We start from the raw sequence: 20265 nt of genomic DNA, 5'->3' as shown, positions 1-20265 counted from the left end.
TGGTGGAACTCTGACTTATTACAGAAAGAAGGTGAGCAGAATGTTATAACTACAGACAGGGCAGAATGTTCTGGGCATTATATATGAACTGGTTTAACCCAACCACTGTTAGACATGGGATTAGTGTGGCCATTTAAAATGAAGCTTACTGAAAATTTCAAAATAAAAGCCTGAATATTCCTCTCAGGCCTTTATTATGTTTTTCTCTCAGGTTAGTGCAGAGAGAACTACAGATTTAAATCGAGGTTCCATCGGAGACAAGAAATTGCCCTCTTATAAGCTTCAAAAAGTTTTCGGATTGCTCTTATGGATGCTGAACAGTAAGCCGCTTTGATCAGAAAAACTAACTGCTTCAAAGAGTTGCTGCACTCCTCTCATGCTAGTGCAACGCCGTAGGCGTTGCAATAATATTAAGCTTTTTTCGCATTTTTTTTCCTCAGGATAGTGAACTGCCTTGCGCAGCAAGGCAGTTCATTAACATTAGCACAAGATTGTGCACAACATTAGCACAAACTTTAGCATTTTACTGCCCCCACTAGTGCACTGCCTTGCGCAGCAAGGCAGTGCACATCCTAACATCCTAACATCCTACATGAATATTAGTCTTCACGCTAATATTAGCATTTTGGCTTATGCATTAATTTCAACATACTGAATGGTACAGGTGCAGTTTAGTCAACATGTTTCTGACTCACCACAGGTTATTGACTACATTGAAGCTTTCTTTAGCATTAATGCTAATTTTTTGCATTAGAACGCTTGATTAAAAACCGACGGGCACACTTTGGCATGCCCCTTAAAATTTCTGCGGAATTTTCTAGTTATAGTTATTTATTTTTCTTCCGTCACCGTTAATGCGGCTCGTACCGCTGCGAGAAACCCCACAAAAGTGGTATCAAAACGTGCGGCTCAATCCCGGGAAGGGAGCTATTATTTTTATTGGGGATCGGAGTTACGACGGCGACGTAAAAAGCGAAAAACGAGCGAAATTTCCAACTGCCGAAACCTTAGAGTGTAACTGAAACCAACTGCCGCTTTTTAGAGTGAGAAAAAGGGTGGAATTTTGACCCCAAAATAATTTTGAAATCGCTCTCATGGGTGCAAAAATTGCTCTATTGGTATGAAAGTCGGTCATGACATTGATACGAATGCCTGCTCCGGTAAAATGTTTTCAAAATTTCCCTAGGGCTTACGGTTTTTGGTCTAGGTGCTTCAGAGCAAAGTTTTGGGACAGGATAACTGACGCTCCTCTCCAGTGTTTTACATACATTTCTGAAAAAGCTCTGAGCTCAGCGCACACCATTTTTCTCTCATCACTGCAATTACTGTGAATGAGCTACAGATATGAATCGCGGTACTAAATGAGACGACAAATAGCCCTCTCATATGCTTCAAACGGGTTTTGGATCGGCCTTACGGATCCTGAACGGGAAGCAGTCGTTCGGACTGCTTTTTTCATTAAAACTGACTGGGTGTCTCATAACGTTAGATAAAGTCTCTGACACACACTGCAGTCTCATCACTATAGCAACAGAATACTGAGGAAGGCTGGCAGCTGGTTTGGACTACAAAGACTCTGTAGTTCTAAACATGGCGGAACACTTTAATACAGAGGGCAGAGCAGGAGGTCAGAACTACAACATGGCGGAACACTCAATTATTACAAAGGAGGCCTCAGCTGGCAGTTAGAACAACTTGCTGTTTTTGGCATTATACAGGTGGATTAACCAAACCACTGTTACACATTGGATTAGTGTGGTTATGGAAATTAAGTTTATTGAAAGTTTCAAAATAAAACTCTGCAATGTCCACTCACGACGAATATTAAGCTTTTTTATGTTTTTTGGTCTCAGGATAGTGAACTGCCTTGCGCAGCAAGGCAGTTCATTAACATTAGCATTAATGTTAATTGAAATCCTTCCCCAGCTTTCTGTCTCACACACACAGCAGTTGGCTGAGGGCCAATCGCTATAGCAACAGAATCCAGAGAAAGGCTGCTGGTTTGGACTACAAACCAGCAGCCATAACTGCCATAACTGTAGTTCTATCTATGGCCAAGACTCAGTTAAAACAGAGGCCTGAGCAGCAGGTCAGAACTACAACATGGCGGAACACTCAATTATTACAGAGGAGGAGTTGGCTGGTATTATAAACAACTTGTGCTTTGAGCATTATATTACTGATTTAACCTGATCACTATTACACATGAAATTAGTGTGGCAATTTCAAATGAAGCTCATTGAAAATTTTCAAAATAAAAGCCTTGACAATTTTTACATCATGTAATTGCTCTTTTTACATACATTTCTGCAAAAAGTTCTGAGCTCAGCGCACACCATTTTTCTCTCATCACTGCAATTACTGTGAATGAGCTACAGATATGAATCGCGGTACTAAATGAGACGACAAATAGCCCTCTCATACGCTTCAAACGGTTTTCGAATACGTATCACGGTTCCCGAATGGAAAGGAGTTGTTCGAACAGCTTTTTGGAGTGAAACTGGCTGGCTCAAACAGATAGAATTGTTTCTCCCCCTGTGTGTCTCTCTCACAGCTGACAAAGAGGCTTGATCACTATAGCAACAGAACACAGAAAAGCAGAGCTGCTCCTTAGGACTACAAAAACGCCATCTTTGTAGTTCTAAACACGATGGAACACTTTACTACAGAGGCCTGAGCAGAAGGTCAGAAGGTCAACATGGTGGAACCCTCAATCATTACAAAGGAGGGCTGAGCTGGCAGTTAAGAAGTACATAATGGTGGAACTCTGAGTTATTACAGAAAGAAGGTGAGCAGAATGTTATAACTACAGACAGGGCAGAATGTTCTAGGCATTATATATAAACTGGTTTAACCCAACCACTGTTAGACATGGGATTAGTGTGGCCATTTAAAATGAAGCTTACTGAAAATTTCAAAATAAAAGCCTGAATATTCCTCTCAGGCCTTTATTATGTTTTTCTCTCAGGTTAGTGCAGAGAGAACTACAGATTTAAATCGCGGTTCCATCGGAGACAAGAAATTGCCCTCTTATATGCTTCAAAAAGTTTTCGGATTGCTCTTATGGATGCTGAACAGTAAGCCGCTTTGATCAGAAAAACTAACTGCTTCAAACAGTTAGAATTCTGTCTCTCCCTGTGTGTCTCACTAACATGATAGTTGAGCTGCTCTTTAGAACTACAATGACTGAAGGTCAGAACTACAACATGGCGGAACTCTCAGATACCACAGATTAGGGCTGAACTGGCATTTAGAACTACTTGCTGTTTTGGGCATTATATAGTTGGATTAACCCAACCACTGTTACACATTTTATTGCTGTGGTCAATTAAAATGAAGCTTAATGAAAATTTCAAAATAAAAGCCTTGATATTTTTCACATCAGCTTTGGGGTTTATGTGAATGGTTTAAACAAACTACTGTTACACATTGAATTGGTGTGGTGGTTACAATGAAGCCTACTGAAAGTTTCAAAATAAAAGTCTGCATATTCCTCTCATGCTAGTGCAACGCCGTAGGCGTTGCAATAATATTAAGCTTTTTTCGTATTTTTTTTCCTCAGGATAGTGAACTGCCTTGCGCAGCAAGGCAGTTCATTAACATTAGCACAAGTTTGTGCACAACATGAGCACAAACTTTAGCATTTTACTGCCCCCACTAGTGCACTGCCTTGCGTAGCAAGGCAGTGCATTAGCATTAGCATTAGCCTTTTCCCTAAAGCACATATGTCAGAGTCAAGGCCCGCGGGCCACATCCGACCCGCGAGAAGGTTTTTTACGGCCCCTGGGATGATCTTGATTTATTATTAGAACAGGCCCGCAGACCGCAGCAAGCCGGCACCCCGTCTGAAAAAAAATATCTTCCTTATTTGAACTGTAAGTAGTTCTTTAAATGTTCTGTGAGATGATGTACTTACCCATGTATCCATAACAACCGGAACCTTCAATATCCACCATGTTATTGCCGAAATATACCGTCTATTAAACGAGTGCCCCCCGGATTAATTACACTCTGCAGCTGCAGCTGCGAAGTTACCGTATTAACCCGATACTTGCTGGAAAGTGCAACGTCTCCCCTTTCAGAAACCGTTAGAATTTTTCCACTTAGCGCTACGTGTGGCGGAATTACGGTACTGCAAATTTAGATGTGTCGCCGGCGACACATCTAAATGCCTTGACTCTGACATATGTGGATTAATAGATTTTTGCACTTTATTTTATTGTATTTCAATCCAATTATATTTTAAAAATATTTCAGTTGTGTCTGTTGAAAATTAAAGATTACTGACAGAGCCATAAGAAAATATTGCTTTATTTATCTGATCATATTGGAATATATTTGTTAGGTTTTCAGTAGGTTCAATTAGGTTCACTAGACTATATGCGTCATTTAAAAAAATTTCAATGAACATTCGATCAGTCCGGCCCTCGGCTTGTAGCTAAATTTTTAATTTGGCCCTCCATCCATTTGACTTTGACACCCCTGCCCTAAAGGTAGCTATTAGCTAATTTTCTTACTTATTAGCAATGTTCAGTATATTGAATGGAGTAAATCAATGACAGAAAACATGGTAGTGATGCCACGCATCCTACATGAATATTAGTCTTCACGCTAATATTAGCATTTTGGCTTATGCATTAATTTCAACATACTGAATGGTACAGGTACAGTTTAGTCAACATGTTTCTGACTCACCACAGGTTATTGACTACATTGCAGCTTTCTTTAGCATTAATGCTAATTTTTTGCATCAGAAGGCTTGATTAAAAAGCGACGGGCACACTTTGGCATGCCCCTTAAAATTTCTGTGGAATTTTCTAGTTTGCATTTACTCTACAGTCTTATTTTTATTTCTACCTTGTGCTTCAACTTATCTTCAACTTGCTGTAGCTGTTAAATTTCTATTCCATTCTATTAACACATAATCAATATTCGAGATACAAGCTTCAGAGTGAAGGTCTCAGCGACAGTTTCTACAACAACTGTAAACAAACTGACACAAACAGAGCTCAGCAGTAAGCAATAAATTATTTAATGCTACCTTATGTTAAAAAAACACTTTATGTATATACAAAAGTATTCATACTCTGAATATTTTTACATTTAAAAGGTAAATTATGACTTTAGCAAAGCACTGCAATTTCAAGAACACAGATGGCTTTCAAAACCAGGTTCAAGCATGAACATTGTTTTTCTACCCAGGTTCAGGTCAACCAATGCTACAACAAAGAAGGCTTAGTCGAGCCACAGATGAGTGTTAAACTGTATATCCCTCACTCAAACAAGCCGGTTCGACTGAACCAAAGGGACAACGCGTAGTTTGTTACGGAGCACTAATCTGAATATAGTGTGTATTCTTTACAACAGAAAAAAGTGAATGAACCTCCATGTTTTGCACAACTGCAGAGCAAACGGCGCACCAGTGGGTCTTACCGTGGGTGTAGCTGACCCCTGGGCTGAGGTTAGAGGGCGTGGCTATGTGCTCCCTGTTGGGCGTTTGAAGGCCCGCCTCCTTCTCCTTCTCTTTCTCCTTCTCTTTGTCCCGCTCCTTCACCTGGCGTTGGCTCATCCTGCCTGGGGTCAGAGGGATGGGGTCATCGCTGGACGTTATAGCACCTTCAGGTGGAAACAGGAAATGAGACGAAAACAGGACATTAGGCCATCTCTTGCTTCAAACAGAGAGGATCTACAAAGGGCCCTCTTGTGGAGCACCAGTTCGGTGCATACCCCCCTCGTTTCATAACCCCGTTTTGATAACTTACATAACATTGGGTTTTATCTGCGCCTTACGACTGGAAATATGTTTCATAGGAGCTGATAAGCTGCCTATACGAGCCTTATCACTCCACCATGTTTACCTGAGGCTAATGAAACTAGCATGCATGTTATTGCTGCTGACTGGAAGGTGCCCTGTACGGGACTGAAGAAGATATTAAAGAGAATTGTGTTAAGTTTCAACTTCTTCCCTTTTCATCCTTCTCTATTTCTCTTTCTAGCCTAAACTGAGGACAAATGATTTTACTATTACTCTGATTTTCTAAAATAAAATATCTAAAGACAAATGCGCATTTCTCTGATTGACTCAGTGTTTCACTAATTATCGAAGGAATATTTTATTACACTGATGACCCGGATTATCCAAACTGAACCAGACGTTTTTAGTTAAACATAAATCTATTCACAAGTATACCTCATTCTACCTATGGAAGACAGAATTAAACTATTATAAAAGTTGTTTCAAAAACATAGTGATAGAGTAACAAAAGGGGCAGTATTATGTGTTTTAAAGCCACATAGTGCCATTTTATAGCACTATCAAGTCGCTATGTTAGCTATAATTATATATGTCAAATTTGACTTAAAAAAGAAACTTTACTTTGTAATTTAACACCTTGAAATTGGGTCTCTGTCTCTTTAAAAACTCCTGCTCTTTCTGAAACTCCACCTTCAGGAAATCATCACTACGTGGCTTCTCTATTAACCCTTTAACAATACTTTTTACCAGTGTTTCACTGAGAAGTAGTTTCTAAAATGAGCGAAGCAACTCCTCAGTTCCACCAGGTGTTTGCTAATTGCTGCTGGCTAGTCTGAAGGAGCTGAGTGGGGGAGTTTATGGGGAGGGCTGCTCTGGGAGGGGGAAGCTTGGAAACTGCAGCTCCGAGGAAGAGCTTCATCTCAAAGCTCTTCCATCCCACCAGGCGTTGTGCAAAGCTGAATGGTTGCCATGGAGATTGAAGGATTTCTCAGACATACATGAAAGAATCAAGGCAACACTCCAAGTATGTTTTTGATGAGGGAATAACATTATAACATGATGTGAAGCTCAAAAAAGTCATTTTTTACATAATACTGCCCCTTTAAGTTTTGCGCTGTACTACCAGTTAGGTGGATGAAAGAAAAATGGTATGAAACCTTTTCCTTGCTAACAAGAACAACAAATTTAGTTCTTGGAAATTTATCAGGTTGTGCTCAACCCCCTAAAGGTCACAGTGTGGAAACTAAAAGGGCACCATCCGTCACTGTAATGGAGGGAACATGTTTTCAGGCGTTAGTCCTGAGGACTCGGTTTAATTGGGCAGAGAATGCTGACAATTTTCACCTCTTGATATGCCTTGATTTGCTTTGACGAAAGTTCCTGGATGTGAACAAAAAGATGACAGCGATGGAGAGAGAACGCGGTGGTTCCCGGACACAGAATGAGGATTTCTAAGTTTTCAGATCATGTATATGTTTATAAAAAAAATTGTATAAACGAGGCGTCAGTTCATGTCTTTGGCTTTCCTTGTAACGCTTTCTTACTGTAAGTGAGGGAGACTCCCGTTATCACAGAGTTTGCTTGTTTGGTTCACAGAGTTCAGATGATTCACACTTGTCTAAACAAAGTGGAAATAAAGTGGACCAAACATCTCTAGCATAAAAATACCCTTTAAGTACAGTAGGCAAACTAATTAATAGCATGTGAGTAAAGCAGAAGAATCCCATGAAAGGCCTAAAACTAAATTTCACATAAAGGATACTTAAATAATAACATTCAATACTTCCTTTCAATAAAGGAATTGTGCATGAAGAAATGTAAAAAAGTAAAAAAAAAAATATACATTTCCTTACAAAAAACAGCCAAACAGATTTCTGCAAGTTGAACTCAATAGCAGCAAAGGAAAAGCATAAACAACAACAAAATTCTTTCACAGAAAAAGTTTGAAAAATGAGTGAATTACTTTAGGACTCTGTTCTCTAAAGTTGAACATTTCCCTCTCTTCCATTGGGCTCTAAATATGAGCCCTGGACTGGCTGCTGTCTGTGTACACTGCCCAAAGCCCTTCCCCTGAAAGGTCGCTGGCTTACCAGAGGCGGCATGATGCTCTCTCAACTCTGCATGGTGCTTGTGAGGGGGGGAATAAAGATGTGGAGACAGAACAAGAAAAGTAAAAGAGGAAAAAGAGCAGGAAAGAGTGGCAGGGATGAGAAAAAGTGACATGGGGGTTGGGGGGAGGGGGGTTCAGGGGGGATGAAGATTAAAGAAGGGGAGAGGACGGAGATGGGTGTGTCCACCATGCGTTGTTGGCCAGATGTTGGCAGGTTTGCGTGCAGCGGGGTTGGCGACAGTGGGCAGCATCAGCAACAGCAGCAGCAAGTGAGGATGCAGCCACATGGGACGACAACAAGTGACATTAATCCCCCCAAAAAAGAAGACAAAGAGACAAAAACAAATGAAAAACAGACATTAGTTGGACTAAAATGTTTAGGAGACAACTTAAAACAACAGATGCAGAACATAAAAAATAAAAAAAATAATGGCCTGGGAGGGTACAACGGTGGATTATGTTCAAAAAATAAAAGATGAAGAAATTAACAGAGCAAATAAAAGAGACATAAACTCAGCAGTAGCTAAGAATGCCCTTTTAGTTTGATTTACCACCCTGTCAGGCTCAACTAGATTTGTTCAAATATATATAAAAATATATTAAAAGTAAAAAAATATAACAGATTCTCAGTTAGATTTGTCAGTTATGACAGGACTATATGTTTTTATGGTTCTACATATCAATTACTTCATCTTGAAATAAGAGAAACTGTTATTGTTACCAGCTTAGATCAGTCACCTGTTGTAAACCATGTTCAACTCTGACGATGAAATTAGTTTCTATTACCACAAAGAGGCGGTGTTGTAACAAGTTGTTTGCTGCGAAGCAGTGAAGAAGAGGACACAGCATTTTAGCTAACAGAGAAATGGGAGTTAATATTGACACATCAACTTCTACAACCAACCCCACGAATAAATAAAACCAGCATTATGATAATTATCGTGTGTGAGAAATTTAGCATTCTTTCACTGGTACATAATAAACAAAAGAGTTGAGGTAAATAAAAGAACATTTAGGAATTACAACCTCTAGATGTATAGTTTGCATAGTGAAGATTTAAGGAATAAATCAATTCCCGATCTCGGACTGAAATATCCCAACTGGAAAGGACTCTTGGATTTGATCAAATGTGGAGCCCCGCCTGTTTGCAGTTCAGCATTCATGGATTTACCTAGTCATGATTATTTCTGTGGAACATAACTCTAAGTTGTTTGTGGAAAACTTGCTTATTTGCGATTTTTTCTAAAATATTTGAAAATGCAGCCTGGGAATCTGAAACACCTAGACAATGCTAGGTGCATTGGCGATTGCAAAGCAGCCAATCCAGGAGCACCGTTTTTATTTTCCTTGTCTCTGATTGGCTGTTCCCCGTAAGAGAGGGGATAAGACAGTCTCTGGAAGTTAGTTTCTGTGATAGGGCTAAGATGGTTTCCACTGAGCTTAATATGCACAATAATGTATATTTGGTTTTAGTATTTGCAGGTTTTAGCTAATCTCGAGTGGCTGTGGTCCAGGGGCTCCTCTATACCAGTGTTTTTCAACCACTGTTCCGCGGCACATTAGTGTGCCGTGAGTGATCGTCAGGTGTGCCGTGGAAATTATTCAATTTCACCTACGGTACCGTATTTTCTGGACTATAAGCTGCTACATTTTTCCTAAGCTTTGAACCATGCGGATTGTAGCCCGGTGAGGCTTTTCTGTGTATTTTTCTTCAACCACCAGGGGGCTCTCTAGCAGGAAGTGAATCATTAGAAGTCAAAATTGAGAACGGGTTAATTTTCCTTTAGAACAACCACATGCTAGCAGCAGGCACGACAGAGAAATGTTTTCAAACTCGTATGATCCAGCTTTTAAGTTGAGGGCTGTCAATCTGGCACTACAGGAGAGAAATAAAGCCGCTGCACTTAAGCTCGGTGTGAACGAAACCATGGCTAGTAGTGGCTAGTGGCGTAATCATGTAATTTTCTTACCACTAGATGGCAGTAGGTACAGAGCATTTTACATTAAAACAAGAGAATTAGTGATGCATGAATGTTACAGGTAGCGGTGAGAACATCGTATCTACCAAGGCTGTGACAACAGTGATGGAAAAGACAGTGAAGCGCAGCAGTTGTTGGAAAGAACATGGGTCCATTTCCCTCAACATGTCTGTGTGAAGTGATCTTCTCAAGCCTGGTTACTATAAAAACTGAAACCAGAGAGAGACTGAGAGCTGTTGAGGAAGAGCTTTGTCTTTCTTCAATTTCTGCCAGGAAATCAGCTGTTTTCATCCAAACATGCACAGGTTTCATACTAGATGGGTAAAATATACAGATATTGACATTTTGTACATGGAAATCTTCATATTGTAACAGTCGGATGGAATTTCGCCAACATCTCATATAGGTCGAAGTGACCTAGATGTGTACTTTAAAGAAGCATTGAAAATATGTGTCAAGCACAATTGATATCAGCATAAAAATATTCAACATTAACATTTCTTGTTAGGTTCAAGGGGAGGTGTATTACTCTACAATATGGTGCAGTCACAGTTGGCTGTTTATCTCATTTGTGTTGTTGATGGATTCCTTTCACAGTTGCTCCCATCACATTTGTGATGAAAGACGCTGACATAAGTAGCTCAATACGGTAGAAGCCATAGAAAACAATGGCACCCATGTTTGTTCCAAGAAAGGGAAAACAAAATTGCAAAAAGCTGTTGAGTTGGAACCCAGACAGATTCTAGCTGAGGAAGAAACAAAAAACAGACAACACTAAGAGCTGCTTACAACAATAAGAGGAAGGGATTAGCAAACAGTCACTGAACGTCAGAGGTCGATTAACAAACCTTAATCTCAGCTCATCTGATCGTCATGCGATTGGAAAGTACAGTTATACCTGGACACTGTTTCTGCCTTCCAAAACATTCCCTTCCTACTCAGAGACAGTACTATTAGTTGGCTTTGTGTCTGGGATTCCTGGGTACGTAGTCGAAGGCAAAAAAAAAATCTTCAGCTGTTGTAGCCTGAATAATACCGCGGCTTTCCGTGATCACAGCCGGAGTCTAATCCTATAATAAAACTATTCTTACTCAGTCAATATCTCTAAGTTGGTTCAATAAGATGTCAACTTAAAATAACCTCAGTTGCTTTACTTGATTGACTAAAGGACCGGGCTGAAAGAAAAAAAAGGTGTTAGTTGTCAGAGCTGATTACTACACATGCAGATGAGGAAGCTGAGGTGACAATGTCTGGGAGGAAGACAAAAGTTTGGTGAAAAAAGATGTAATGATAGAGCTGGAATATACTGACTCAGTGGAGAGAGAACGCATTCTTGGATTACAGCGTTTGGTGAGATAATATTAGTGCTTTTATCATCAAAAAACTGACAGGCAACCAGTGGCATCCAGAGGAGAATCTCCAGTCAGAAGCCTTTTATGACTGGGAAGAGTTGAACAGTCATTAGAAATACATTTACAGCCAACTTGTGGATATTATATAGTATTAAATATGACTAATTAGATTAAATGGGGTTAATATAATGTGCTATAAACTAAACATTTAGGAATTACATCCTAAACATTTTAGTGGCCATTTAAAAAAAAAAAATACAAGTCAAAAAACAGACAAATTAATGACAGTAAATGTGATCACTTTTGCACTACCTGCCGATACACCAACATTTTCAAGTCTGCAGTTTTTTCGTTGCAGCTTAGGATGTGAAACAGCACATCTAAGATAAGGCCTGCGAGTGAAGCATTCAAAGTTGTTGGTTAACATGACCACACATGTGCATGTAGTATACTCTAAAGATAGCAGCTGAAAACAGATGGCCTTGGTGTGTTTGATCAGTGCAAAGAGAAGCCAGGTCTGTACAAAGGAATTACACCTTGCCTTTAAAACATAATGCATGTAGCACTTGAAGCCATGAAAGAAAATGCATTTAAATCAGTCGACAAAACCTTTACTTGGTAGAATCCCTCGTTAAAATGCATCCACCTTCATAAGTCCACGGTTTAAGAATGAGTGCTTTGAACAAGATGCATTTTGACTGCGAGCAGTTCTGCATCAGGAAGATTATAAATATGAAAGTTGACATTTTTCTATGGGAATCGGTTCTATTCTCCTGTTATTGGTTTCAGACATAAAACAGCAGCTGTGTTGATAAGTAATGAACAGTGACTGTAAGCATGACTGCTCAACCTAAAATTTCCATATTTGCTTGTACAGAGAAAGAAGAAAAAGAGAGGACAATGGCGCAGAACAATGTTTTGTTTAATAACTCAATAATGAGTGTTCAATCACTTAGAGTAAACAGCTTAGATTATTGATGTTCCAATCAGGATTGTGTGTCCCAGATCTCCATTCAAAAACTGACATTTACAAATACTGAGTTGTTGTTTTAGTACAGTAGCACATGGTCTTGCAACTTTGTACAACTTTACTCACTTGATGATCAGGACACCACAGTCTTTACCTGAAATAACTAAATATGGGGTTCCTCAGGGTTCTGTTTTTGGGCCCCTTTTCTTTAACATCAATATAATCATCCTAGCTCAGACGACAGAGCACTGCAACATACTCTCAACACGCATGTGCTGAGAACAACTTTTTACATCTGTCAACACCTTACAATAGTTGCTCGACTCAGTCAGTGTGTCCAACAACAGTGATTAGACGGGTCTCATTTTCCACCACTTTAATGCAGTTAGGACATTAAAGTGGTCCCAATGATTTAGAAAAATGTAATTAATTTCAATAAAAAAAAGACAAACAACATACATAGAAAACAATATAAACAATAATAAGGGTCACAAACAAAAATAGGACATAATCTTCTATTGTATCACATCCTATTTCCCTGGAAGCCTCGAACCGTCTGCAGAATGAACAGCCTAAAACACAGGCTGCTCTTTCTTCCTATGAAAAGATGGGGACTGCTATCGGGGGATAAAGCGCTGTGACATATTACATAACGTTTGAACATCACTTGCAGCACATTTCTGACCCAGTTTCCTTTTCAGCAACAGAGAGAGGAGGAGGACGTAAAAAAACAACAGGTTATTTTTTGTACTATGTCTAAAGGGCAGGTTGAAATTCAAACATGTTATGAGGGTAAAACTGATCTAATATTCTCCCGAGTATGAAAAAAATAAAGGTTTTTTTTAACTAGAAGCCTTACAGGTTAAAAGTCCATTTTTACTTTGATCAATTAGAAAACTCCAAATTCCAATTATTCTCTACGTCCACATTCCACTGCAGCATCGTCATGGTGTGAAATCACATAGATCATTTCAGCCTGTGTTTGACGTCAGAACAGCTAAATCCATTATTAAGGAACTGACAGGTCTGTCAGTAAAGTGGTGAGTTCATGGCTACAGCCTGAGCCCAGGCAGGCAGAGAGCTACAGTATGAGATGGAAAACCTGGAATCTGTCCAAATGGCCGGAAGGAGCTAGAACAGAAACCATAAATAATATTGCTGGAAGATTTTGGTTTATGGAGTGTAGAAGGTATGGTTTGAAGAAATGCCTGAGTCAAGACTGATGGAATTTGCTGCTGTGCAATAATGATGAGACTCATGAGACTCACAATTCCAATCTGAAAATATATGTGGCAATAACAGAGGAGATACAATGTGTTTGACCTCATTATAATGATCCAAAGTAGCTAAAGAGTTGTGATGGGCAAGGAGAGCCGCTAACCATTAATGTATGTTAGCCGTCTTCATCACATAATGACAAACTAAAACTAACCAGTAATAGTAACCAGGTACTAGATAAATTGCTAACAAATTCTAAGTATGTTCTATTAGGACTTCATGTCATGGAATAGTATCAAGTGTATTATTGTGAAGTGGAAGTAAAAAAAATTACACTCTTTTTCTACAAGTAAAAATCTGAAAATATGGTTCGGTTCTCCCTCTGTGTGATCAGACAGTCAGAACCATTAGCCCCCCGCTGATAAAATCACACCAAACATTTTCAGTGTTCTTGTTACAATTTGGCACTTCAATAAAATAAACTGTTCCGACTTTGTGGAAATGTTCTCTTTTGTTCTTTTGGAAGCAATACAAGTACTAACAGGTTTCATTGTGGTGATTTCTATTGAAAAGTTAAGAACAACACATAGTAGATTAGTTTAGTTTGATTTCATCAGGGAGGCTAGAAATTCTGACCTTCGCTGTAATTTGAAAGATATCAAAGTATAAAGGTTAACCAAAGATCATACATCCAGTCCCCAGACAGGGAGCTTTTTCAATGCTTTATTGGCATGAGGACCCTTTTATAATTACAGAAGCACAAAAACTACAAGGATTGGCCGAGTTATTCAAACTTTTTAAACAGTTTGGGTTTGTAAAACCTTTACTCCATTTGTGGGAAAAATGTGATCAAGCTTTCACAAAATTATAGCAAGTCTTGCACTTTTCTGGTGTATGAATGAATCTCTATTAGTTGAAACATTTTTCATTGAGATCCAAGTCTACATTACGTCTGATACAAATAATGATAAAACGACAAAATGACAATCCAAACAAGACAATGATCTGAAAGAAAGCAAATTTCAGCTCTTTTCTAAACAGAGTGGCCCAATTTCATTTTTTTCTAAATACTTAACACAATCTATCCCTCTCAAAGGCATTAAGCAAGTAAGTCATTAAGAAAAAAATGATGTTTCCAGTAAACTGATCGATTGGGAACCAAAATTGCAACATTTTTAGCTGGTGTGGTTAATTTACAAACTCTGCTTTGCCAAATGATCCAAATTAATTGAAAAACCAGCTCCCCTCCTTGCCTGTGGGGGCGCTGCACTAAGAACCACTGAAGGAAACGACACAAAAAACTCAGAAGAAGACGCAAGGCAACTCCCTTCTTCACAACATATAAACAAAAATGGAGTAACATCAGATTTTCTCTTTAGTGTTTGGTAAGAGATCACAAGCCGCATCTCCCGCCAGCGCTAGACTACCATGTTTGTTTTGGTTGTATTTACAATGTTTTTGGAACAGTCTCCACTCTCCACTCTCTTGAATTGAACCACACCAGAGTTCACTTGAACCAAACCTAAGTTTGTAGATGGACAAAAGTTTGCTTTTTCAGTCCACATAAAAGCTTATTTGTGCATTCAAGAACCAGACCTTCTAGACAAATGGACAAGAGTTCAATTAAAATGGACTAAACAGGGCTGGTGTGAATGTAACCAAAGTTTTTTTGTGGGGCATTGGTAGGGGCAATGGTGATAGATTGCCTCCTGCATCTCCTTAGACAGCAGTGTCTCAACATGATCCAGAAAGATCAGGTTAGAGGATGACTTGGTGGTGAAATGGGCCTCACACTAAGTGGTGTCTCAGTTTCATCACAGCAGGAGACCGGGGGCTCAGGAAGCACAGAGGTGAGGTGGTGAAAGTCCTCAAGAATAAGGGTGAAAGACGTGTTTAAGAGCTTAACTAAAGTTCTGTTAGTACACTGCACACAACATTTAGAAGCAGGAACCCACTTAAAAAGAAAGTATGTAATAATAGATAATAAGACAAAAAAAACCCAGAATGGTAGATTGTTTTATTAAAATTCTCTGTTGGAAAAGAATCAGCAATGTAAGATTTTTAACCAAGAAATGATATGGAGGACCAGCTCAAGGATGATCGCGTGACTTGGGTAAACAGTCTGCATGAGGATTTCATTAGGAGAGTTTTGGGAAGAGAGTACCAATTAAGATCTTGTGTACGTACTACAAACAAGGAGGAACATTTTATTCTGGGGCTTTATTTATAATTTTTACATCCAAATTTAGCTAAAATTAAAATTTAGCTAAAATTTATTGAGACAAAGCTAAATTTTAATCTTATCTAGATTGAGGCTAGAAATAATCTGAATGTAGTTTATGTCTTAAACTACATTAAACTAGTTCAAAATTAAACTACAAGGGCAGATACAGTAAATGACCCACAAAGCAGTGATTGGTTAAAAGCTGTATATGTTGTTTTGAAGGGAAACATTATGAAGTTAGACCTCACAGTCCAGCTGCTTGTTCAGAATGAACAAGCACAGACCTTGGCTAGTGCTGTCAGGCTGATTACTCTCAGCACTAACCTGTCTGCCTGCACCTATTGAACATGGCCAACACTCCCGCAGAGCCTCTATTGTGAGAAAAATAAATAGGAACAAAAACGCAACTGTTCCTGGAATACTGATGATACAAAGCAGAACCCTAGAAAAAGATAAAGTTCATTTGCTTCCATCTAAGCAGAATGAACATGGTTGGATATTTCAGCAGCATTTACAGATAAGAGCTAAATCCGGATTAGGCATATAGGTGGACTGGAAAGGGTTTGGTGATTAAGGAGTTATGATTCTGTAATTCGTATCTCAATCGGTAGCCATTTGTACCTCCTGTTATTTGGACCATAGTTCTTAGCCTATATGGCTTCCTCACTCACTTCTGAAGAATAACTCAAAGACAATTAAAGCAACAAACAGTGAAACTTACAATGAAGACATTTTGCTAAAGACAATTTAAAGTAGTACCTAATCAAAGTGGGGTTCCAACTTTCAAGAGTACTTGCTCCTTCATGTTCATTTTAAAAGATAGAATAGAAAAGCATACTATGCCAGATTAAATAGGAGAATGAAGGAAAGAAGGAACACAGGAATGAACGCTGGAACGAACAAATGAATTAATGAATGACCAGATGAATGAATGAACGAACAAACACAGGAACGAACGAAGAAAATAAAAAACGAAAGAATGAAATAAAAAACAAACTAAAGAACAAAATTTTGGTGGATAAAAGTCTAAAGATTACAATATTTTTTCAACACTTTGATTTCCTCTTCCATACTAATCCAGACATGCAACATACTAAAACTTTTCCAGAAATTTGAAAGACCGTGTTGCTCTCTGGCCAATAAATACCTAGAACAACAAAGCTGTTGGGGGAATTTTGGTTTGATTGAGGGGTCAAAATTTGTCTGATTTAATAGAGTTAAATGGTCCAACAAGAATCAGAACCACAGTCAATGGAAGTAAGCTACACAGAAAGCCGATAAGCAATGGTTACAAAATGGTTTATTTAAAACAAATGACTTTTTGGAAATTATAGAGCAACATACCTCAAGAGCAGCGGAGAATTACCCAAACTCTCCTCGGTCTAAGCTACCCACTCTTGCTTCCTGCTATGAGTCTAACAGTTTAAGGTTCACTTACAGCACACGGGAACTGCAGTCAATCGAGGGAGAGGAGTTTATCGCTGCTACCGTTTTCTTGTTCAGACTAAAAGTGGTGTGACATGCCGCTGAGCTCCAACACACACACACACACCGAAAGGAAAGGAGGAGACAAGACGGAAAGAGAACACACATGCAGGAGAATTTGAGCCTCCCCCTTTCTCTCTCTTTCTGATGAGAGATCTCTCCTCTCTTTGCTTTCTTCTTCTTCCTCACCATTTCCCCCCCACACGAAGCCTTCAGTAATTTACTTGTTTACTTTCTCAGCGGTTGTTACATCACTGCCATTGAATACTCTTACTCATCTTTCATCCATTCTCTAAAGCCCTTGTGATTTTCCCCCCATCCTATCTCTTCATCAATCCACCCCATTGCTTGTTACTTTGAGAACTGGTCTTATTCAGACACAATTCAACCGTGGATGCAAACATGGGGGGTAGGTTGTTAAAGATGGGGATTTGTGTGCACCGTCTGGCTCAGTTACTTTAATCACACTACTCCTTCCTGGGAACTTGTTGACTAAAGCGCCACTGCATCAATAAAGCAGTGACCAGGGTAAACTCCATAGGTCACAATGGAAAATCAACTCTGAGGACGACTCACTTACCCCCTACCTACCCTGAAACCCTTTTATAGGTCCATTTAGAAAGACGTAATGCCTCGTTTTCACCGAGTGGTTCACCACGGGTTGGTGTGGTTTGGTACACTATTTTGTGTTTCCATTGTAAAAACGGCTCATACATCAGGACCGTACCACACCATTCGAGGGGTTCCGTCAGCTGTAGGTCCATTGGACAATGATGTGGTATTGCTACGGTGGACCTATACAACAGTCCATTGATTTGGGAGAAAGAAAAACTTGCTTGTGACAAACAAGACATTCTATTGCATCAAGTTTATTGTTTTTCTCATATGACGCAATATTTAGCACCTCCTGCCCAATGAGAATCCAATTGGCGGTGGAAACCTAAATACGCTGGACCATAAAATAGTGTAACAAATAACATTGCTCAGTGGAAAGAAGGCATAAATGTATGCTGTATTGCCATGGTTTCCATTGACTTGTTTCTTCTGTTGTAAAGTCCAGCAAACAAAAGCAGCATCCTTTTAAACAAATGCTTAGAACACAGCAATGTGTGGATGTGCCTCAACTTTCTCTACATGAAAAACATGAAGTTATTATTAGCTGAAGTTATTATCTTTAGAAGGTATTATAGAAGTTGGCCTTCTATTGCCTGAAGAACATTTCTAGATTTAAAGGACCACTGTCCCAGCAAGATCAAGAGTAACTCATACATGAGCTTATCTTGAGTCACATTGATGAAATTTTGCTTGTTTCATAATTGGCTATGCACTATGTTGTGTGGTGCTGAAATGTGCTATACAAATAAACCTGAGGCTTCAAAAATATGTGCAGAAGCATCAAATAATTCTGCTTATTACAGTCTTGATGGGCAATAAAGACTCCATTCCCAGAATCTTTAGCTTAGCTGCATAATTTGCTCCCAGAGACCAATATAAAAACTTGGTCTGAAAATTGCTATATTTCCCTCAGGAGTACAAAGCACTCTGACTGAAAGGTCACAGTTGGTCCGCACTAAAATACACATCTCCACCTCAATCAGGCTGAGCACTGGAGCCTCTCAATCCTGCGCTGTTCACCTTACGATCACAAGACTGTGCATCTACACAAAAGGAAAGACTGACGCGCATGTCTGAAAATGATAAACACAGAAGTGGTCCTGAGGAAAAGATCATGCATACTTTTCCTTCCACTTCACATTGATATACCTTGTGTTGATCTATCTCACTGAATCCTGTGATTTAGAAACGTGACAAAAAAAAGGTTCGAATGGCATAAATAGTTCTTCAAGGCACAGCAAAGGCTGACTTTTCTATCAATTATGTCTAATAAGCATTCCTACTTATTTATTTTGCATCCCACTCTCCTGTCGAGTCATACTGAGGACATTAATTGCATTTTTTATTCACACTCACAAAGCAATAATTGTAATCTGTCAAACATTCTCCAGTCTGCTGACAGAGCGGTCTGTGATTCACATCATGAGACTCATTATTTTTGGAATGACACACACACACAATAAAAAGCCTGCTTCTTCCACTCAGAATAGCAGAAAAAACTAGTCCTTCTTATATTTGCAAAGCTCATTTGCAGTCGAAAACCAGCCTTTAGAATTAGACTACAGTCTGTAGCTGCGGGCAGGAAACCCCCTGATGAGTGACTTTCAGTCTGTGACTTTGGATAGGTTTTCTCAAATACCAGAAAAACAGAAACATTTAGCAGCCGCTACATGATAGCAGAACAAAATCTATGAACAATTACTGGAAGAGAATTGGAATTTTAGTATTTCTGTATAAACCAAAAGAAATGTGCAAATAAAAAAAATAAAAAAACTTAAAAGCTGGTCAGAACAAAGTTATGAGTCATACCTTCCCCTGTTATAGAATACCAATAGAAAACTTGAGTCACACACCGCCACACTGGTTACCTACAACAATTTTTATCTTTGCTTGAATGCAAATTCAACTTCATATTCCACAGAAAGTTTTAGCAGATTTGCAATATTGCCACTGGTGAAAGATCAGCTAAAAGCCTCCACTAATTATTAATTAGGAATAGAAGTTCAAAGGAATAATTATATTGAGGTTTTAGAGTTAGAAAACACTATAGTCAAACATCTATTCACATGCTTCTGCTTCTGCAAAACAGTGCTTATTCATCCACTCAGTTTTCTCTCTTGCCTGTCCTCCACCCACCATTCTGGCCCAACAAGCTGATTTATCTGCCTAGAAAGGAATATTCTGAACATCCCGTCTGCACTGTATTAAACATTGAATGCTGAAATATGCAACTGCGCCTACATCATCTGAATTTCACTCCATTAATTACGTACTAAGTGGCTGCATATTTTTCCAACTTTTTGTCCACAGCATCTTTGCCATATTTACTGTTGGAGATACTGTCTCTCTCCTGTATTCTTCAGGTAATCCTTTATATACAGAACAGAACCGCTAAGCTAAAAACTAATTACGAAGTGAATTAGGGCTGTTGTAAACGAATATTTTAGTAATCGAGTAATCTATCGATTATTCTTACGATAAATCGAGTAATCGGATAAAAAAAATTATAAAATGAAATATTGGTAAATCTGGCATAATACCGGTGTTACTATCAGAT

The 20265-nt window shown here is 39.0% G+C and overlaps 1 protein-coding gene across 3 annotated transcripts in view; it reads right to left on the bottom strand.

Moving 5' to 3' along the window:
• Positions 1 to 20265, bottom strand: part of osbpl8 (oxysterol binding protein-like 8) — a 128055-nt gene that overhangs the window by 79865 nt on the left and 27925 nt on the right. For 2 of the 3 annotated variants that reach the window (XM_088003240.1, XM_088003241.1), the window contains exons 3-4: positions 7846 to 7882; positions 5434 to 5616 (exon numbers count right to left, since the gene is read on the bottom strand). In XM_088003240.1, the coding sequence (XP_087859366.1) occupies positions 5434 to 5616; positions 7846 to 7882 (220 nt within the window). The remainder of the gene's footprint in view (positions 1 to 5433; positions 5617 to 7845; positions 7883 to 20265) is intronic. The other variant, XM_088003242.1, reaches the window with a different exon arrangement.

This window comes from Poecilia mexicana, unplaced genomic scaffold (assembly GCF_051168715.1).
Source record: "Poecilia mexicana isolate PSO_F unplaced genomic scaffold, ASM5116871v1 scaffold_23, whole genome shotgun sequence".
In the NCBI taxonomy this organism is placed as follows: domain Eukaryota; kingdom Metazoa; phylum Chordata; class Actinopteri; order Cyprinodontiformes; family Poeciliidae; genus Poecilia; species Poecilia mexicana.
This window is presented reverse-complemented; position numbering and strand designations above follow the sequence as displayed.